Genomic DNA, 23,605 nt, shown 5'->3' with positions numbered 1-23,605 from the left:
AAGAATTTGTTCTTAATTATTAATGTACAGTTGTTGTTTCAGGCAATCGCGACAGTAAAACAAGGACAGTCTAAATCTATAAAATTGCTTTTGAATGCTATATCTCAGTCATAACAGTACTTTCTTGCAGGGGGATTATCAAAATCGAGACATGAAAGAACAATTAACATTTAATGGATATGTGTCATATAACGATGGGAAATATTTAAGCGGACAAAGTAAATGCATAATGACATTTCCGACCTTATTAAGACACTTTCTTCGGAAATAATCTATATTTTGAAAACATCTTCCCACATCAATGTAAAGATGTCAAAGGCAGCCTCAGAAAAACATGAACAACACAGAATATGGGCTATGTTCCGTAATATAAGGAATATCTTTATTTACAAAAATTTATAAACCACAAGTAGAACAAAAACGAACCCTAAAACTTTACGACAAAAGGGATTAGTTCAGCTTCCCCATTATGTACCTTTAATTTCTATGTTTAAAGATTCCAGCAGAGCCTAAATATAGCTTTGTATACCCCAGTTGATGCTTGGGTTTCCTATCATGATTTCCTTGATAGAGGATTGCTACTAACATAGAAGATATACTGAACGCATGGTTCTAATTTATAAAGGTTGGGTAATATTTTCGAGAGTTGGTTGACCGTTATTGAATATCGGTGTCACAGATGACAACGGTTAATTCAATCGTCGTTACAGTCTCTTTCCCCTATTATAATATCCCCGAATGCGACCTTTCACCGAATGTATACTTATAATGATCATCATGACGGGTGAAAATATTAGAGCATGATCCGCTTATCCTTTTTGAGAACCTGTAACTTTTTCTTGTTTTATTCTAGTGTTCAGGTTTAAATGTATTGTTTTCGTATTCTTTCGTTTTTGGCGATGTTGTTGACTCTTCGACTTAGGAGTTTTGATGTCCCGTTGGTATCTTCTGTCGTATTTCCTAAGAAAGAAAAACGACGAAAACAAATATACGTTAACACTGTACAGAAAACAAACTAAAGATGGAACAAATCGGGTGAAGGAAATAAACGAAGGGTCAGCAGTTCCAACTTCACAGGTGTTACCCGACGTGTAACTCTTGATGGAATACGTTGTCGATTGGCATTAGACAATTATTGCCAATAACTGGCATCCTTGTAAGTATCATAATTAAACACAAGTGATGTAATATCCTCTTACTTAGGAGATATATATTCCATATGCAAGCTATACTAGTAGCTTGCTTCAGAGAGATGGTAAGTTCATAGAACTGATCAAAGTAAAATAACAAAAATACTGAACTCCAAGGGAAATTCAAAACGGTAGGTCCTTATAAAATGGCTAAGTTAAAACCTCAAATATATCTAATGAATAAAAAATCAATCTAATATTCCTGAATTGGTACAGGCGTTTTCCTTGTATTGAAAACGTGTTACTTGTTTATCTTAAATTGCATACTAAATACTGTCAATTTGTAGATATAAGTAAAGACATAATGGTATCTGTGGTATTCTTTATTTCAATTAGCTCATTGTAAAAGTTGAGACTTACATAGTCAGTGTTGATTATTCCAATGAAATGTAATCATCAATTAATATTATTATAAATTAAGGAATGTATCTCCCTCATGCAAAGCTCTGATTCCTTTCACGGATTTGGCTATGCTTTTTTGACTGTTTGGATTATAGCTCTTCATCTTTTATATAAGCTTTGGATTTCAAATATTTTGGCCACAAGCATCACTGAAGAGACATGTATTGTCGAAATGCGCATCTGGTGCAAGAAAATTGGTTCCGTTAATTTTATTAATACCATACTGTCTATTGAAAAAAGCATTATCTAAATTGTGGGTAAAAATCAAGTATCTTGATAATGTCGATTTCAGATATCTTTTTGTTAAAATCTGAATAGTTAAATTTTCACAATGTATGATTTGTTTCTTCCTTCAAGATACATAAATAAAGACAACAGTAGTATACCGCTGTTCGAAATTCATAAATCGATAGAGAAAAAACAAATCCGATATACAAACTAAAACTGATGGAAACGCATCAAATATAATTAGTTATCAAAGGTACCAGGATTGTAGTTTCGTCAACATAAGACTCATCAGTGACGCTCAAATCAAAATATTTATAAAGCCAAACAAGTACAAAATTAGAGACTACGACTTATTCATTCTATCTGTAGTTAAATTTGATATACAGAACACTAGTTTTTAAAGAAGGACGTAGATTTTTTTCAACTCCATCTGAGCTATTCATCAGTATTTTATGATAAATTCTGAATGATGTGTTCTCTGCAAATTGTCCATGACGGAATTAGCACCAAATTTAAAAAAAAAGCTAGTAGCAAAAATAACCTTTACAGCATCTGAAATTAGAAACAATATTCTTACCTGAAAGTTAACAGAACAACATTATAAATTACATTTCAATTCAGCTATAGTTCATTTATAATTGCTTTTCTATTGTATTATAAAGCAAAAAATAATATAACTATATTCAGTATAATTTGTATTCTCCTTCGCAGAAAAATCATCTTCGGGTTCGAAGAATGTCAATTTTAAGAAGATCTGGTATAATTTTTAATGAGAGAAAAAAAATATAACAATTACGTGTCACATTGTTGTCTTCAATATTGCGCAAAAACAAAACATACACTACAGTAAGCTATAAAAGGTCATGGTTTGAAAAATATGAAACAACTAAAAAATATAACCAAAAAAAAACGAACTCTAAGAAAAGAAATACAATTCCTTTATTTATACTCCAGTCCCACAAAACACCAATGAACATGCTTAAAATATCTGCTTCACTGATCAGATCGCTACCAAACAAAACAAATAACAAAAACATATGGGAAAGACGCAAAGTATAGATCTGCACAATGTACTTACTATACCCAGTATAGGATAGTCAAAGTAAAATTCTCCAAATGAATCCATGTTAACCCACACTAAAATGATAATCAAAACACCTAACAAAGATTTGGTAGAAAATTTAGAATAATTTAGTTGATGTCTGCTCCAAAATTTCAATACCAGAACCCAAACAAAAACACTAAAAGTCATGTAAAACAACTCTCGATTGTATAGGAAGTTTATGAAACAAGAAAAATACATATCGTGTTTTCAATGCATGGTCTTATTGACAGCTTTACTCCTTCTATGGTTGCAAATCCGATAGTCTTATGTGAACTTGACAGATTTGGTCCTTTCAGTCAATACTCTAATGCTTTGTAACTGCTTATTGCCTTTATAAAGAATGTTAAATTTTTCAAAAGCTCGCAAGTTTTCTTACGTTGATATTCATAAATAACATTATAAAATCCAAGGCACAGACCGTCAACACCACTTTGAAACCAACCCCCTTCTTTTTGCAGGTTTTAATTTCTCTGACAACTTTTTTTCCTTCTTCACAGCAACAACGTTATCTATTGAATAGAGCACAATATTGAAATTGTTTTCGTCGATTTCAGTCTTGTTAACTTTATTTATACTAAGGACTAGTCTACATAATAGTATGTCAAACATGTCCGTCTGGTGGGAAAGTTTAATCTAAGGTCCTCTGTTCAGGAAGAACACCACTCTTTGCACGTTCAAGATCCTCCTCAACAAGCTCTTTTTGGGTGGTCCGTAATTGACCTGTTGTTTAATTTATTTCATACTGTTTGGCTTGCATGAACTAATTTTTGTCTAAAACATGTTATTACTCATACTTGGGTGACTTCTGTCTTTTTTCAATCAATGTTTTATAGTGTGTACTTTTTTGTCGTATTGTTGCACTGTCTCATGTTAGGGTTAAGGTTGTCGACAGACAAAATGTTCAAATCCGCTGCATTTGATTGCACCTGTCTAAAGTCAGGTACCTGATATTCAGAGTTTTTTCGTTTGTTAATGCAGTTTATAAGTGTTTATTGTTTCTTTTTTTTTTACATAGATTAGACCGTTGGTTTTCCAGTTTGAATGGTTTTACACTAGACATTTTAGGGCCCTTTATACCTTGCTGTTTGGTGAAAACCTTACTTTGGCCTATAATGGTTTACGTATACAAATTGTGACATGGGTGGAGAGTTGTCTCGTTGGCACTCATACCACATCTTCTTATATCTACTCACCATGACAGAGCTAGTGCCAATCCTACTGCTCCTCCTATGGGAATTCCCAGAATTATTAATATCTTTAGATAATTTAAGGAATTATAAATTGTCAAAATCAATCATAAATGGTTCAAAGTTTTCAATTCTGTGCTCAATTAAGTAACTAATCTTGCTTTTTGGGACACCTCTAAAAATTTCAACTGTTTCTAAAGTAACATTTAAATAGCAAGATATTTCACGTTGTGTGTTTTATATTCATATTAAGAGTTTTTTATATTAAGGATACCACACATCCCATCATTAAAACTCTACAGAGAGGTCCAATTATACTGTCCTGTTAATGAAAATAAAGATTACTTAGTGAATATCTAATTAGAAAAATAGAAATTATTCGGGGAAATAAAAACAAAAAAGCAATGATAACACGTTTTATATTATAAAATGTTCTTTTAATATATACACGATCACAATAATATATCACTCGACATTTCTTACAATGATAATCGGGCACTGGCTATTTTTAATTCTATTTACCAACAGGTACTGAATATAATCTAAGAAAAGCCACAGTAAACAATATGATAAAAAATTACTTTTTATTGGAATTATATACGGTTCTTTTTGGAATCACTCGAGATTTAAATTAAAAAAATAGTAGAAACAAATTGAAAGCTTTATCCACATCAATCGATTAGCTCCTATGTCTCCGGCCTTTTCCTTATAAAGATACAGACAAGAGAAGCCGGAATGTTTCAGTACTCTTTTAAGCAGGATATTCAAAAACTTCATCATGAATAATGAATTTAAGAACGTAATTATCTTAATATATGGTGTATACCTACTTGCTTTACTGGAATAGGTGATGGGATTGTCCGTTTTACTTCATCTATTGCTGTTGATTCTAAACCAAGAACTAATAAACTATTTGTAACCGTATTCCAATTTTTTAGATACTCGTCTTTTTTTACTCTTGTATTTTCTAATTCGTGGATATATTCACTGAATTTTTCGAGTTCTTTTAAAGCGGGAAATTTTTTGTATTCTATAATATTGAATTCGCGTATTAAAAACGTTAAGATTTCGACGTCGAATTTTGGCATTCGACGACTCTTTGTTAACACATGACAAATACAACCATCTTTAATACACTTTTTTGTCTTGACTTCCATAAAGATTCGACCCCACGCACGTTCACTTAATGTCTGTGTCTCATTTAAAACACATTTGTATTTGTTCTGGAAGCAGCAATAAGCATCATGGCGGAAACAATGCATTATCCTATGCTTGTTTCTGTCCAAAAATGTAAACAGCGTCAGGTATTGTGATTGTAAGTAATTATTGAGTAATCTTTTACAAAATGGTAAAACAACTCTCTCTAACAGAAGCCGAAGTCGCTCGTAGTACTCTGTATCTGTAAGCATTCTTTTTCACTGTAAAAATATTAGAGAATTTAAATTTGTTAGAGTTTTGATCTATTAAGATATTCTTCATCCTCGTTGGTGATCAAGGTAGCCAAAGTAATTCTTCATCTTTCAAAAAATAGATTACTGTCAAGGCAGCATATTAGTTGAAACTTTCAGTATACCATCAAATCGAACTTATTGGCGTTAAATGCCTTGAAAAAATTCGGTCGAAATTTTAGAAGAGTCAAAATCAATCAGTAATAGGATATTGAATATAACATTTTATGAAAAGTTTCCCCCATTTGCTACTGTACATAGATAAATAAAACAATTTTGGATGGGTTGTACATACATGTATATACTTTGAATGGTAGTTGTCTGATTGTCACTCATTTCACAGCTCTTTATTTATTATAATAGATATCAATACATTACATCATTGGATAGTGAAAGACTTTAACAGATTTGTCCCCTTCCTGTGGTAGCACTTTTTACAGTATGTACTTTCAAATTACGTTTGATGTCCAAAGTGTCTTATAGGTAATGGATAGACCAATTTCATATAAATCGTTTTAACGACTCGTGGATAAAGTTGCTTGACTTCTTACTTTTTGAACACTGATACAATAAAAAAAGAGTGATAAATGAAAAGTTAACTTATTAACTTTAAAACTGAAACTTACCGTAAAATAAGTGTGTTATAAATTTAGCGTGACCTCGACAATCATGTCATATTTATTTCAATGGTTTTGAAGATAAAATATCTTTTGTGCTTTGCGAAACAGAACGTTTAACATACATTGTTGTTAAAACAATACTAAATAATTCGTACATATAGATTGAATCAGACATACAAATACAGTAAATTATTTTTTACAGATACGATTTCTTTAAAAATTGTATACTTTGTATTTATATTACAATGAGGGTTATTGCTAATACTGTTTTACTTAATATTATTAGCTATTTTCAATTATTGAAATGATGTTGAAAACAAAACATAAAAATGTTATACACTAATGATGACTTTTAAGTAGCGCATTGATCCGGCACGCGTCCAACAAATTGAGATAGCCCATTTAGTGTTATGTGAATTTTGAATCGAGAAAAAGCTCCACCCCGAAGGGAATTGCAATAACTGTTTTAATTCAACTTCTTATAAATGTGGGTTTTTTTTTAAATCGGAAATATCACCTTTTTATTAATTTGGTGCGTCCAAAGCCCTTATACTTGGTTTATTTTATCTGAAACGATCTAAAGCCGAATGCCAAAATACCAAAATACTTCAGGAGCTTTATAACCAAAAGTAACGTCATTGTATAACCATGGAAGTATTATATTGATATCAATATAATACTTCCATGGTATAACCAAATCCATATAAGGTCCTCTTCGCCACAGGGAGTTGGGTGTAACCTTAGTTTCTTAAACATTTCAATTTTTTTTAAATAAATATGTAAGACAAGTTTGTTAAAAAATGACTTATACAAGTTTGGAGAGTATAATTTGTATTTCAAGAGAAAATGAAAATGAAACTTAAATGCTAAAAAAAATGTAATTGATTTAAGTGTCTGTGGACATTATTTTCGTTCTGAAATTCGAATGTCAATTTTTATAATAAAACAGTTTTAAAGACGTATCATTTATTAAGCTCCAACTGAAATAACAAAAGTCCACAGCTCATATCATATTTTGTGGAAGACCCCTCTAATGCTGTGGTGACTGGCATTATATAATTTTTTGGTGTTTTTCACTCTTTTTAAATTCGGTATCTGGTGGGTCAATGTGGGTAGACAGGTCAAGAATCACACGTGATTGTTGAGTACGATTAAATCTAAGTGTGTGTCATTTTTTGGTGTTTTTCACTCTTTTTAAATTCGGTATCTGGTGGGTAGACAGGTCAAGAATCACACTTGATTGTTGAGTACGATTAAATCTAAGTGTGTATCTCTTTGTCTCTTTTTGTAAAATAACATTATTACTCGGAGACTTTTTCATTAAAATCTAACCAAGAAATAGTTACACGTTAATTTAGTCTATTACAACAGTTGTTATTTTATAGTTCGTTTCTGTGTGTGCTACATTGTCGGTTTTTTTTTTGTGTGTTGCATTTCAGTGTTTCTGTTTCTGTTTCTTGTTTTCCTCTTATAGTTTGTGTTTACCTCAGTTTTACTTTGTAACCCGGATTTGTTTTCTCTCAGTCGATTTATGACTTTCTAACAGCGGTATACTACTGTTGCTTTTATTTATATGCAAAACATTTATATCGATTACTCCTTAACAAGTTCTTTCAACCAGCATCGCATAAGTAGATGCGTAAAATGGGCCACTGTGTTTATATTATACAACCAATCTGAAATGTCTATTCACCTTCTTTCACTTATGATGCAGCAGCTAAAACCCTATCATTCGGAAAAATGCAAATTCAATTAAAATGTGATGTTATCATTCTGAAGTTAAATTTAGCACCTGCAATTTTTAAAAGATTCTTGTGTTTTCTTACCATCTTCTCAAGATAAATTGTACGTGTTCTTTTTTTTTATACTGTAATGAAAAGATTGCGTTTCTATAAAATTGAGAATAGAAATGGGAATGTATCAAAGATAAAAAGACACAAACTCAACCAAAGAGCAGACAACAGCCGAAAGCCACCAATGGTTCTTCAATGCAGCGAGGAAATCCCGCTCCTGGGGGCGTGCTTCAGCTGGCCCCTAAACAAAAGAGGGACGAAATATACCAAAGGGACAGTCAAACTCATAAATCTAAAACAAACTGACAACGCCATGGTTAGAAATGAAAAAGACAAACAAACAACAGCACACACGACACAACATAGAAAACTAAAAATAAACAACACGAACCCCACCAAAAAACTAGGGGTGAAAAAAAAATGTATACTAGTTCAGTGATAATGGACGTCATACTTAATTCCGAAATATACACAAGAAACTAAATTAAACATCATGTATGACTAACAAAGGCCAAAGGCTCCTGACTTGGGACTGGCGCAAAAATGCGGCTGAGTTAAAAATGGTTTTTGAGGTTTCCACCGTCCTCCTACCCCTCATCTATATTGAAGAAACAAACACACAACAATACTCACAGTAAAAATCAGTTCAAACGAAGTTAGAGTCCGATGTCAGAATAGGTAACAAAAGAAACAAAACAAAATTACAATGATACATAAATTAACTACACCTCAATTAAACTGATTATGTATATTGGCGTTGGTTTTTGTAGCCGTTTAGTCTTTCTGATGTTCCTTTTTTTTTACTTTTATAGTTGATGTGCGTTCCCTCGGGTTTTTTGTGTTTTTTTTTTTTTGTGTGTTCGATCTTGATTTATTTTCGTTTAATCGATTTATGACTAATGAACAGCGGTAAACTACTGTTGCCTTTATTAAATATTACAATGTATTTATAAAATAAATTCTGAATTATATACATAAAACTGCATTTACCACATCATATTGTTTTAAGCTGCATATACCGTTAATAAAAGCAATAAGAAAGAATGCATTTTTCTAAATCATCCATGATCTAATCAGTCGTGTTCCTCATGAAGAATTAGATAAACTAGTTCACTGTTTCTTTTTTGTTTGTTAGTCATTGTTCTCTCTCTTTTTCCTTAAAGGGTAAATTAAAATAAAATATTAAATACGTTTTTACCCATGAAAAATAAATCAAGAAATGAGAGAAACATTGCATTTAAAATTAGAAATGTTATTACAGTACGCATTCAAAAACATAACGAATCAGCGGCTAATTTCAAACAGTTTATTTACTGGAACTATGATATTTCCTCAATATAATAATATAGGGGAATATGACGATCTTGTTTTCGGAACATTTCAGAATGTCAAATGGTATCCTCAAATCATTCATATCAATGAGATGTAAGCATTTTATAATCTTTATTTGAAAACCTGAAAATAATGCGATTTCAAAATTGAATACTATAACCAAAATGATGAACTAAACGGAGGGAAATACATTTTTGAGGCATATAATGCAACATTTATAGTCAACGTAATTCTGAAAAAAAATTTCAAAACTTCAAACACAAAACAGAATAAAAAATAACAGTTTTATTTACGCTCAAAATTAAAATGTCCAACTGCTGTACAACAATTTAATAACACATAGCTTTCATTCCGTGACATTTTTTACATTGTATGTAAACTTACATGTTAGAGCGACAGCCAGTCCAATACCTAGTGGAACTCCAATAATAACTAATGTCTGTAAGTATTAAAGTTCAGGAAGTTGTGACGTCGGTTCTTTTTACATTGTATGCATTTTATTTCTTAAACTATAATTTTATGTTTGCTGTACTGCTATAATGTTATAATGTTAATGTTATGTAATATGAAAATTGGGATGTTTTCAACAAGACAACTCTCCATCAAAAGAACAAAAATCAAGGATGTTCAGCACAAAAAGACATCAAACATCCTTCAAAAATTAATAAAACCAATACTTATAGTAAGTTATACATATGATATTGTGTAAAATTGTTATTAACTTTTCTGATGGAATTATCGTATAGCTGTTTTTCAAAAAATCTAAACAGGAGAATACGTTACTATTTCTGTACTATTGCTATTTAACTGTGCGGATCAGAGAAAGAAAACATTCCTATATCACTGTACGATAGGCAACAACCCCACTTCTTTACGTTATATATAGGCCATAGAATACAAAATTAGACAGAACAAAATATAACAGCCTTATTAAGTTCAATCTAATCAAACAAAACAAGTATACCATGGAGATAGCAACCACTGAATAGACACTTTAAAGTCAAATAAACTATAAAATGTAGACAGTTTCTCCTACTTTAAGAATGGTTAATTGATTTGTGTCATGACCTAAATTGACACGTGTCTCAATCGGAAATAATATTGATTGTGATTCTTTACATTTGGAAAATCATACAAATTCTATAATTAAGAAAACTGAAGAGGGTAAAAGAATAGATGAGTAGGATGTCCAGAGAATGTATTAATTCATTTTTTTTTCAATTTTGGAGATAGACTATACAAATCTTTCTTCAACTTGACTTTCAAACCTGTCCATGTAATATTTTGATCATTTAGAGTTATTTTAAGCTTTTATATGTCCTCTGAGTGTGACAGTCTAAACAAAGTAATCACTATATTTGATAATTAAATCGTCTGCTGAAGGTTAAACACTTGACCTTGATAACTATTTATATTTATTGTATGGGTCTTCTGCATATTTAACTTAATTGTTATTGTATGTTTTAAGAAATAAACCAGGTCTTATGTCTTTTATATGAGATTCTGTTTCAGTGAATAAGATTTACGGATATTAGTTTTGTCTGAGTAGAATAGAAAGCTTTGACGTACAAATGCAAAAACCATAAAGGATACAGCCAGTATATAGGCTACTATTCTACATTTGAGAAAGCGGTGTCTCCATTTCTGAAATAAAAACAAAACAATACCTTTAAACCATGAAAAGCATTAAAAAATCGGTACAGTATACAAACTTAAATCGGAAAAGTATGTGCACACCCTAAAAACAATTTTAATATTTCATGAGATTCTGTTAATAACGTTAGAAAAGCTTCCGGTTAAATTAAGTTGCCATTTTTTTGATTGCAGACTATGTTAAAACTTTTCAAAATGGAAATATGAATGATTTTTTTTTAAACTCAGCACTGTAGATTCTTCATTTTCAGAGAAAGGCCGCTCATTATGGTGTATATGTGACATAACATCAACAGTTTTGTGTACTTAATTTTATGCAATTCAATGCATAATATTCAAATTTGAAGAAAGAGTTCTCAATTGTCCATTATCAGTTGTTATCATACACAAATGAGTTCTGACACGAAAGGTTTCTTTTGGTGACGATGTATTGAGTGCATTAAAGCTGGTCTATTTGTTTTACGACTGGTAACGACCAGTATTTTCAATAGAATCTGATGCATTTTTATTTAATGAAGTAATAAGTGCTGAATAGTTTGGATAAGAAATCCTTAAGAAAGTATTTATCATTGGCATGTAGTTAATCTAAGAAATAAAAAAACAATACCACTTGACATGTTTCAGGTTGCTCATATTCCGGTATATCTTCTACTGGCATTGTTCTCACCTCTTCAATCTGTTTTTTAGTAACGCCAAGTTTACGAAGGTATTCTGACGCATTTTTCCATTTAGTTTCAAACGCTTCGTTGCTTATCTTTTTAGGTCTCATAAATTCACAGAGTCTACATTCTCGATGAAGACCTCGTATACTGGGCATAACGTCTGAATTACCGGCAACGAAAGTCACCATCAATAAAGAAAGTATGTAAAAGTCTAAATAAGATGCACGAACATGGTTCGTTATAACATTACACACGCACGTGACTTTGTTACAATGTGGATTTTTTGTGTCGTCGTACAATATAAGCCATTGACTTCTGACAAGAGGAAGCTTCTCTGGGCTCTTGCAGTTGATAGCATTTGGACAACAAGCACCCGGCAGTCTGTATAAGTGTAGAACACGGTGTTTGTGACGATCAAGTAAAACCGAAAACGATAACATATTTTCTTTTAGATATTCGTCTAATATTTTCAGTAAGGCTGGCTTTCCACATAACTGAAACAATTTCTGCATCCGTTTGTAGTGGGCATATTCCATTTTTTACAAAAAAAAAATCTTCATTCTATAAAAAAATCAAAACATATGTGTATTACAACATAACAATATGAAGGGCGTTGCATAGAAGAGGGACCAGCTAAAGCCTGCCTCAAGATGCGGGATTTTCTCGCTATATATATATGTTGAAGACCCATTTGTGGCCTTCGGTTGTGTTCTGCCCTTTGGTCGGGATATTGTCTCTTTTTAAAATACTTTCCATTCTCATTTATTTTTTGCTTCGATGAATTTGTCCGACCGACATTCACTTCCAAAAGTTTATTTGAAATGTTTCATATTTACCTCTGAAAATTGCAGGCAAATCGACATATCATAATTTACAATTATATGTTTGGAATGTTCTTCTACCGATCGACAATGTCACATCATTTCGACATTCACTTCCAAAAGTTTATTTGAAATGTTTCATATTTACCTCTGAAAATTGCAGGCAAATCGACATATCATAATTTACAATTATATGTTTGGAATGTTCTTCTACCGACAATGTCACATCATTTCAAATTTATGAACAATAGACTGTTGGGGCTATGGGTGTCTAATGAACGGGAATGTTCTACTTTTTAGTTACACACACACTTTTGATCATATTTTTTAACATCTTATGTAAAACAGACAAATTGGTTATCGAACTAGTGGACTGTCGATTTTGTGATAAAATTGAGGGTCGGACTTTTGAATTGTGAATTGTCGTCTAATGGACTATTGGAGCAACAAGTGTTTTACAACTAGAATGTTGGACTTTTGAGCTATCGGACCTTCCCTGTAATAAATAAAACTTTTCTTAAATATTTTCTTTGATATTTTACTTGTGGTTGTATAAGCTAGCAAATAAAATATGAATACATAACAAATCACCACAGTAATGATTAAAGGTGTGAATACGTGCATTTCTATATTTTTCAAACATTCCTGTCTTAACTTAAAATCTATTCAGGAAAATTGGAATAAGTAAAGTTGTTTCTGATCAAACTGGAGGGATGCATCGAGCTAAAGAAAATATGAATTAAATATTTTATATGATAGCTGTTTACTTACCAAGTCACATGTACGTGTTTATGTATGCCAATGTATTTAATTTCATTTAAACGTATGATCATATTTAATTTAGTAGGTGACAAGTACATTGTTTAAGCTCTAATGCTTGACTAGCCAAACAAAAGTGTTTTTGTTTTTTTATTAAACAATAGGTGGTGAAAACCGATATAATTTCATTGTATTTGGTTGTTGATGATGAAATTAAATTGTTTGTAACTTCCCTAAATACAAATCATTTTTATGACAGTCCGAGGCAAGAGTTGAAATAAAATTTATCTTCGTTTTATCATTCAAAATGGTTATAAATAATACATCAAAAGTGCATTTTCATGAAATTATACTGCTATTTCAGAATTATATTTTATTTACTGGTATTAAACATAGAATAGAGCCCTAGACTTATTTATATACAAAATCAAAAACACCATTAATTCGTCTTTAAAACCCTTTATCATTTATGGTCCTAGGTTGTATCTGGCCGTTGTTGATGATGCTAAATTTATTTGTTGGTACTTGTATTTATCACAAAATTTCCCATAGAAAATGGCGTCTGGTTTGTTATTCTTTTTTTCGAAACATAGTGTTACCCCTATTTATCATTATATACATCTTATTACGAGATTCTATGCGGTTAAAGATACGCATATGGTTCATATGACTTGTATGCATCAAATGCCATTAAGACTTTAATGTGTTTTATGAATGCAAATGATTGAAAACCACCAACTTACTAGCGATAAAAGCCGAAAAATACTGTTCCCATGCTTAAATTATCTAAATTATACACAGTCCCTACACATGCTTAATTTAAGCAATTATTTCAGCTGAACAATACTTAGATACAAACTAGTATCATCCACAATTCACATATTCTTTGTGCAGTAACTTGACTAAGGGTTCCTGTGTTTATATTTGTTATTTAATAATTTGGGAGTTATTAACAGATAATATTATTTATTTTTTTAGGCTCCTTTTCCCCCAAGCACAAACTTTATTTTCATGTTACCGGTAGTATGTCTATGACACATACTTTAATAGAAGTTAATACACATGAAATTTTAACCAGTAAACATGGTAAACAAATTGATTTCAGTGTACCTTTCAATTCAGTTTGTAAAAATACACTCAAAATAAAATGCATCTGCAAGTTGTTTAATACAAAAATGACAATATTATATATGAATATACTGTAAAACTATTAAGGGGTTCTTAATTGTGTTAATAATGAGGATCTGTATAAAATTTACAAAATTCTGTTATCCGGCGTGACGTAGCAGCACTTAGATACAGCATCCGGGCATCACTGTAGGTGACGCTTTTCCATCGATACGCTGATCATCCTATATCCGAGGGGTATTTGAAATAATAGAGCCTGTTAATTGGTAATAAACATTTGTTATCAGGTGACAAGGTGTGAAAAAGATAAAAAAAAAAATCTTTTATCTTTGTCAATTGTCAATCTGAATTAACTATTTTAATTTTGATTAATAATTTTTACTTACGTTTATGAATGAAGCACTGATGAAGTCGATGCATATGTATATTTTTATATTTATCGAAAATTGAATTAATCTGATTCAAATTTTATCAAAACCTGGGACTGTTACTCTAACCATATGATGTCCCAGATTAAAATAAACTTTATATTTTATATAGTATTATATGTCATTTTATAAATATTTCGAAACTTTGGTAATTACATATCTTTCAAATTCCGGATAGTCTGTGTACAAGGCAAGCCGTTTATACAATTACTTGTATATTTATTGTACATTTAGAGTGAACCTTTAAAAACGTTTACTTGTAATGAATTTTCAATAAAGTGTCATATTTTGACCGATTAATTAATTTGATACAGAAATTGTAGAAAAATTGATGCAACGCCACCATTACTGACCGGCTATAAACAGTTACGTTGGAAAACAAGAATTTTCACGTACCAGCACACACTGACTGAAATAGAACTCTCTGCATGTTAAACACGCTAAAAATAAGATACTTGTCTTACGTGATGTATCTAGCTTCTCTCAAGATCTATATATACAAGAGAGTGAAAGAATTGAATTTTAAAGCGGAAATTTGTAGGCTAGCTGCATTTTTAGTGTTAAAGATTAATACTTATTTCAGCTTTTCAAGTTACGATTTTAACAAACCTACATCACAACAAGTACACGAAAAAAAATACACATTAATTCACGATGAAATTTTATTAACACGATAACCATACTAACAATGTTTCACCGCCTTATCAACGGAAATCGGCGTTACTAAGAAAGGGAGAAAACTGATTTTAAAAATGCCCGTATGTTCGGATAACAGAATAATGGCAGAAAAATAATAAATAGAGAAAAATTAAAAATGTCATGAGAATTGATAAATTAACTTAAAATTTTCTAAAGAAAAATGCCCTAAAAATTTCAAGATTACAAAATTTTAGGACCCCCTTTCTAGACCCTTATATTTAATTTTAGAGTTATTGTTCTTTTCCTGAACTTTTCTTGAATATTTTTTCAGAAAGTCAGATAACCATGTTTTTGTTAATTGGTTGGTAGAAATACCACAAAATTTACAATACCCATATTATTTTAAGTGTAATGTGAAAAGAGAATGGAAAAGAGGAATGTGTAAGGCCACCAATATGTCTTTAATGTAGTAAGAAATTTCTGCACTTGGGTGCAGGTTCAGCTGCCCCCTAATTATAAATTAACAATAAAGGATTTTTACCTAAAGGATGTACATTTGTACAGTATAATCAAATTAAATGTTAATGTAAATTAAAAGCATTCTTCAAATGATACATGTACATTGAGTTAAGCAGTAAAGCTTTGGATATAAAATTTCCAATTCCAAATTATTGTTTTTAGAGGTGTCATACCATGAAATCATACCTTTTCAAAGTACTCATAAATCAAGATAATTTTATTAAAATTGCTAGGAAAGACTACTCATCTTATTTTATAAAAATGTAAGAAGAGATCACGTTCACAAACTGTGGGGAAACAAATTATTGATCAATCAAAGATCAGAACTACTTCATATTATATACATGTCTCATGGGAGATCAACCAATTTTTGCTTTCTTCTTAATTATGTCTCATGTGCGATCAAACCCTTTCTCGTACCATAATAGTATGTGTGAAATGTATATATCTGGCTCCTTTTGTTTTTAAAGATAAATATATAATGTAATCAACAAAGAATTTGGAATGATATGGCTACAGTATTAAATTTTTTGTGCAGACAAGATATGGCAAAATGAACCTACAAACCGCAGAATCTGCGCTTCACTGGTAGGCAATGAAAGCTACAGTCCTCTACGTTAAATGCTAAATAGAGAGATCACATGAAAAATGAACCCCAATACGCAGCAAATATTCCCCCCATGAACTCTTTGGTTTCCATTCCAGCTTATAATTAAGTTCTAAACTGGGACCAATTCAGGATGTTCCTTTCAATGGTACATTCAAAGAAGACCCAATCTAATCTCTGTGGGAACACAGAAGAATATAATCCCAAATATAAGCTAGCGTACAATGTGGGGACATGTTTCATTTTCATCTTGCCATATCCCGCCGGCTATAAATTTATACAGATATCATACATCCAGTCTGACAGGGGAAAAACTTATACGATGGTCATATATTTACTGGTGTATATGTAGGTAAATTATTTTGGAGGAAAAGTTCCATTTTTAGACATTCTAACAGCTAAATCCTTCTTTTCTTGAATTTCTGCTGAGTACACATTTGTACATTGCTCTACTGGAGTGTTTAATTGTCTGTCATCAAAAGCTGTCTTTACTATGCATCATTTCACATGTTTCATGGACAAATAACTGCTCGTTTACAAGCCCAGTAGGTAGCAAATTTTGGAAGCCTTACTTTACCTCTGTGCTGAATAGACTTCTTTGTAAATTGTTTGGTTCTAAAGGTAAAAGATTGGACTCTTTTTGAAAATTTATTAGAAAACCAGATGATTAAGGGGAGATAATTCAAACTTTATATAGAAAATAAAAATCTTGCAAATATACTTAAACAAGTAAATATAGCTTGCATCTTCAAATAAATAGAAATGACTTACAAAAGTATTACCCCTATATATAGCTAACTGACATCATTTAAGTAAATAAATACTTAACAAAAATTAGAAATATACAACTTCTGTAGTATTTGTGTTCCAAAACGGGTACAACCTTGAGTTCATGAGTTATGTATACATGTACATGTATATACATTTGTATATTAGATAAGGGGATGTGGTATGATTGTCAATGTAACAAGTTTCCATCAGAGTCCATAATATGTGGATATACATGTATGTAACCTTATCTTGAGCTCACTATACAGCCTTCAACCATGAGGAAAACCAATATCATATAGCTTTTATATAGTTTATAACAATTCATTTCATGAAAAACAAATACCACAGATCTATAAAAATAAATGCAACCTAACTTGGGACACACAAAAAGCAGAATGAGGAGGGTTATATAAATGTATGTTTGTACTGCTCATCCCTTTCCTTAACCTTGGTCAGTGATGTAACAGCACAACATGTACATAAGAACAAATTTTCAATTTAATAGTTGCAAATGGCATTACTTAATAGATCATTACAAAGCACAGAAAACAATAGACATGAAGCACCATTAAAAGAGTACTCCTTGACTGAAAGCTAGTTCAAAGCTTCTTACAACTGATAAATGTATCATCTCCTCCCAGACCAAAGTTTTAATTAGTACACATTCAGCCATGAGCAGATTCTGTGTCTAAATACATCATAAACAGAAACAAATAAACTTGTAAAATGAAATATAAGTAAATAGTACAATATTATATAGGATCACGAGTACTCATAGCTGTAAAGACATGCTCAATTTTTATATAGATACATGTAATAAGATCTAGACGGTTGGTTGTCTGTTTGAATGGTTTTATACATACTAGTTTGGGAACCTTTATAGCTTGCTGTTTGACTTGAGCCAAGTCCCTGTTTTTAAGGCTGTACTTTGACCTATAAAGGTTAGCTTTTTACGTATTGTGACTTAGATGGAGAGTTGTCTCATTGGCACTCATACCACATCTTTTATCCACATTTTGTTGTATGTCTAGTTAATCATATTTTGACTTATCAAAAATGAAATCCATGTAATTATAAGTACCCATAAAAATAATAATCATTATGGAAAAAAAGATGAGTAAAAATTAAGGTGCTCTGACATGACATTTCTGTGGTTATAATGTTATTGTCAGAAATTTGTTTATTCAATTCATATATTTATATTGACAGAAATTGAACAAGATACAAGTAACAGGACAAAAGAGAAAGCAGTAAAGACCATTGAGTTGATAAAGTCATTTACTGGTTTGTTAGCTTTGTATTAATGATTTATTTATTACAAGTTCTGTAAGACTGTTCAAATTGATTAAAAAAATATATCATCAGTAAATTCTGTCTGTTGACATGCATTCATACAATATTAGTTGCATGTTTATATTGTAAATTATCTCTTGTTTAAGTTAGGCATTTTTTGTGAAGCAGTTAATGTTATAATGTTATTACAAAATGTATTATTTTAAAAGCTCTCATTACTGCATCCAGAATATAAATGAATGCATATGCATTTTTGTATGAATTCAAAGTTTTATATAGTGTTGTTAGAGTAAAACTAACTCAAAGACAATGATGACAATTGGGTAGATGTTTTAAACGTTTTTCATAACTTTAAAGGAAATGCTTTGGATTTAACATATTTATTCGTCAAAACTAAAATACATTAATGTAAAGCTACAATGTAAGATTGTTAGATATATATTCAGTTTCAAGTCTTTTTCTAGGTAAAATGCCAGAAGATTTCAGACTGATTGCTGATATACAAGAATTGATAGAAAACACCATACATCACAGATCACTTAGCACAAGGGGTGATGAATGTCATCGAACCACCATAGCAACAGATGATGGATCACTGTTTGAGAAATTATCAGGTATTTGCCTATTGGTATTTGATTAATTCTTTGATTGTCACTAAAACTGTGTTCTTCTGGATTTATCTTCAAAAGTTTTGACAAAATTATTTAACTTAATAATAAGTTAATTGTTATACACACCTACTGATTTACACTGTATTTCTAATGGAAACTCTTTTTGATAAACAACAAAAAATAGTCAACTAGAATATTTGATATGTAAATAGAAGAGGATGTAAAAATGTACTTTCACACTTATGGTTTGTTTCTTTTTTACTACAAGGGGGATTCTATAATAAACTTGTTGAACTGAGATTTCAAATGAGTCAAAAGTTAAAATGCATTGAACGAATTGAGATTCACTAGGACTTATCAATACTTTAACTTAAACAAAATGTACACAACAAGATTCAGCTTCAATTCAGGAAGTCTTTTCACACAATTTTTGCCAGTTTTTGAGAACTTCTCATAAAATACCTAACAACAAATATACACAGAAATTTCAACTGGATTATAAATTACAAATCAATCCATTTCTAAGAAACACAGGTACACAGAATAGTTTCTTCTAATGAATATTAAGTGGCAGTATATCATCAGAAGCTTTAATTATAAATTTTTTAAATGATTGTTTTAATCCTTTGTTTGGTTTGAAATCATTATTCAAGTTTTCAATTAAGGTGGCTCACCCCAATAGTGACCCCCGGTAGAATTTTTTTATTTTCACATATTCTGTAGATTTTTTTATGCTGAATCCAAAAATGCAAAGAAAAAAGGGGGTCACCAGGCTCGTTTTCTCCTCAAATTAAACCGAAATGTGCGATTTTGACCCTATTTCCAAACATGCCCACCCTTCCAACAATAACCGTTACATCAAATTCAAAGACTTTTAAAACCAAGTCAGTATGATTTTTATGTGAAAAAACATTAGAATTTGAAATGTAAACCTTTTCCTTGGTTGTTTTTGACTTAAAAATCCTTTTATTTTCAGATTTATGTCTAAATTTTGCATTTTCTAATTTTAGTTTAAGGCAAAAAATATTGGTTTAATCGATTTTTCGTAAAATTTCCCTGGTAGATTTTTTTTAAAAACAGATATGTCAAAGCTATGAATTTTTCGAACACTTTAAGGTAAAATAAAATGGGGGTCACCAGGCTTTTAAAAAAGTTACGAGCTTTTGTTTAACCCCTCTACCCCATAAGGTCTGATTTCATTGCACTCCATTAATTACTTAATTGTGAATTCTTTATTGATGGCTTTAATAAAATAATGTTTGTAATTATATCAATAAACGATGGCTGAATATAAATGTGGTTATCGTACTATTGTTTGTTATCAAAAAGTGAAATTTTGATTATTTTGGTGAAATACGGTAATTTTGTCTGGCGCGAGTTGCTTCCCTCTAATTTGGTGCCATTATCGGACCAGAGGAATTTCAAGGTCGCCATTACCGAGCAGCATACTATATTGATGAATACGACCATGTACATGCATAACAGACATTGTGGCGAATATACGACGATGAAGGTAGGGTTATTACATAAGAAAACATAGATTTCGATATATTAGGCAGCCAAATGTTATCAGTATAACGAAAAATACACACTTGGGGGTTGTCTCAAAATACTCGCTACTGTTGAAAATCACTGCGGCTGAAACCTTGCACGGGCTCAATTTCTGGTCCATGTTTAATATTATAGATCGTTACAGCTGGTATGTTATTTATGTGTTTATTTTACCTTTTACAGACAAGTTGTAAACATGTCTGGCCAGTTTTGCAAAATATCCGTGTGCAAACGGCCGAAGAGGAAGGGATGACATCTAGCCTACTGTCATTTTTACGCTACCGTTGACCGTTAGTGTCAATGAATTAGTCTTTTTTAATCATCATTTTTAATATCTAATTTCGTAGCCAAGTTAGGTTCATATTAGTCCGAGATTAGCCCCAGCTTGTCTGGCAAAACAGCCGTTGGACGTCAGAGTATGTGGGGTACCCCATAACTTCCATCGGGACAGTATCTACTCCTTGACCATAACTATATCTCCCTTCCTATTTTACTCTAAAATCCCCCCCCCCCTTTTACTTCAATTCTTCCATCTCCTTGCCCCAAGACAAAATATATTTCAAAGATACCCCCTTTTCTCTGATCCCTCATTCCCCTGTCTCCTTACCCCTGTCCACCCCTCTATTAAGGTCTAGGGTTTGATTGACTTGTTTATTTTCTTGAGAATATGATATAATTGGCCTAATTTGTAAATGATAAACCCTACAGTAGGAGGCAGTACATCTAATATCGAGGGATTCATCTTTATCAATCACAATTTGTTTACCATTAACCCGCCCCCCTAATTCTGTTAGGTATACAAAAATGATAGAAGTATCAGGGTTAAACATGTACAGAATGTGGCCATAAGTATTTGTCACTTGAGATTATTAGCTGTCCATATATATTGTATATAATGTAAAAAAGAAGATGTGGTACGATTGCCAATGAGACAACTATCCACAAAAGACCAAAATGACACAGACATTAACAACTGTAGGTGTATACATTTTTTCAAAAAAAAATATTTTGGATTGATTTTAAGCATCCTGGTACCAATAGAAGCAGTATTATCACAGGTTTATTTTTTGGTTATATTTTTTTGTGTCTCATTTTCATTATTTTCTGTTCAGAAATTCGATATACATGTTTATCCATATTGGTATTATTTTAGTAGGTTTCTCTATATGAATTGGATTTTGAATAAAAAAAGCATATTCACCTGAGAAAGTGTTATTCACTGTGCTTAACGTCACACGCTTTTACATGCAACGTTATGGTAAAATGTTTCATGTAAAAAAAAAAAAATTGGTATATGTTTGTCATTAGATACATTTTCTTCGGCCTCAGTGAATATCATTTTTTCAAAAGTCAATAAAACCGCATATTTACCTCATCAAAAGACAGTAATTGTATAATATTCAACCAAATTAAATTATAAAAAAATATTTTATGTGTTCTTAAGGGAAAACAAAAATATATGAAAACGAACCTATTATCAAATAAACACATATTAATTTAGACCATTTTAGTTCTTTTAAGGTTACCCTTGCATGGTCAGTCTTATCAAACTTGCATGTACCTCCCAAATTTGGTTTCTGTTCTCCAACTTCAGTTTGCCTCTACCAATGTTATGAAACTAATACACAATTAATGCCTATATATATATATATGCTTTAAGCTTACTACATTGTACCATCAAACACACATGAAGTTTGAATTTTTGGTGGGGTCGCTTTTACTTTTCTAGAGTTATGCCCCTTTACAAATTAAAAAAAATGCTGAAATTTTGTTCCTTTCTTTAACACAATAAAATTGAGAATGGAAATGGGGAATATGTCAAAGAGACAACAACCCGACCAAATAAAAAACAACAGCAGAGGGTCACCAACAGGTCTTCAATGTAGCGAGAAATTCCCGCACCCGGAGGCGTCCTTCAGCTGGCCCCTAAACAAATATATACTAGTCCAGTGATAATGAACAGTTTGCTTCATCCAAATGTTCTGAAACTTATATGTAATGCTTACTACAGCAACACTCAGATCAAGTACAAATTTGGGTGGTGTCACTCTTTTCATTATTTATATGGAAGCGGCTGCTCATCTGTGTCCCATGGACACATTACCATTATGAACTAGTCTACATCTATATATGCTTTTGAATGTCAATAATTGTTGATTTTCTGACAGAATTACTCTGATATTTAATTTCAGGCTGCAAGTACATTTGTACATGTACATTGCAAATGGAAGGAGTGAGCTTGGAATGTTCAACTTTACTTGGAAACTATTGGCAAAGTACTGACAGAATTTCATGAGAAGCCAGTATCATATTCTAGTCTTGCAACCGGAAACTATGCGTAAAGTGCTGAAACTTAAGAACAACATTCTACATGTATATATGCAATATGTGTTGCCACAATCCACTTAAGGAGCTAAGATCAACTATAAATTGGAACTACATGTATATGCTTTAGTGCTGTCAAAATCCTTTAAAAAATCAAATCAATAGGACCTACTTCACCTATATACATAGCTACCTGTCCCAATGATGAATACAGATCATATATATGAGTCTACTCTTATAAAAAAAACAGTGAAGGAGAATAAAAATAATGAAAATATAGAGCTGATCAGCTAATTATTGTACATGTACATGATGTATAAATGGCAACAATTCTTACATGTATACTAGTACATTGAAATTAATTATATTAATAGATGTTTTATAAATTTGATCTCATAGATATTAGAGGAATAAAATCAATCACGTTTCAAAAATTTGATTTAGTTGAGCTTTTTTTTTTACGCCAATTTTCAGGACATATTATGGTATATACCATTGACTGTCCGTCGTCAGCATGTCGGACATATACTTAA

At 31.3% G+C, this 23,605-nt stretch overlaps 1 protein-coding gene and 3 long non-coding RNA genes across 5 annotated transcripts in view; 2 read left to right on the top strand and 2 right to left on the bottom strand.

Moving 5' to 3' along the window:
- Positions 1-1,522: 1,522 nt before the first annotated feature.
- Positions 1,523-5,521, bottom strand: LOC143047027 (uncharacterized). Its single transcript, XR_012969373.1, has 4 exons — positions 4,943-5,521; positions 4,387-4,434; positions 4,119-4,180; positions 1,523-2,372 (listed from the first exon to the last, which is right to left on the bottom strand). It is a non-coding gene; the product is annotated as an uncharacterized LOC143047027 (long non-coding RNA).
- A 3,357-nt stretch (positions 5,522-8,878) lies between these two features.
- Positions 8,879-12,174, bottom strand: LOC143047026 (uncharacterized). Its single transcript, XR_012969372.1, has 4 exons — positions 11,566-12,174; positions 10,899-10,949; positions 9,690-9,744; positions 8,879-9,129 (listed from the first exon to the last, which is right to left on the bottom strand). It is a non-coding gene; the product is annotated as an uncharacterized LOC143047026 (long non-coding RNA).
- A 1,556-nt stretch (positions 12,175-13,730) lies between these two features.
- Positions 13,731-23,605, top strand: part of LOC143045708 (uncharacterized) — a 47,491-nt gene continuing 37,616 nt past the window's right edge. For both annotated transcript variants that reach the window (XM_076218424.1, XM_076218423.1), the window contains exons 1-3: positions 13,731-13,765; positions 18,502-18,576; positions 19,050-19,199. In XM_076218424.1, coding sequence (XP_076074539.1) covers positions 13,756-13,765; positions 18,502-18,576; positions 19,050-19,199 — 235 coding nt within the window. In that variant the 5' untranslated portion in view covers positions 13,731-13,755. The remainder of the gene's footprint in view (positions 13,766-18,501; positions 18,577-19,049; positions 19,200-23,605) is intronic.
- LOC143045703 (uncharacterized) lies at positions 20,570-23,508 on the top strand. Its single transcript, XR_012968995.1, has 2 exons — positions 20,570-20,709; positions 22,940-23,508. It is a non-coding gene; the product is annotated as an uncharacterized LOC143045703 (long non-coding RNA).

This window comes from Mytilus galloprovincialis, chromosome 9 (assembly GCF_965363235.1).
Source record: "Mytilus galloprovincialis chromosome 9, xbMytGall1.hap1.1, whole genome shotgun sequence".
NCBI lineage: Eukaryota > Metazoa > Mollusca > Bivalvia > Mytilida > Mytilidae > Mytilus > Mytilus galloprovincialis.
Note: the sequence above shows the minus strand (reverse complement) of the source record. Positions and strands in the feature narration are given on the sequence as shown.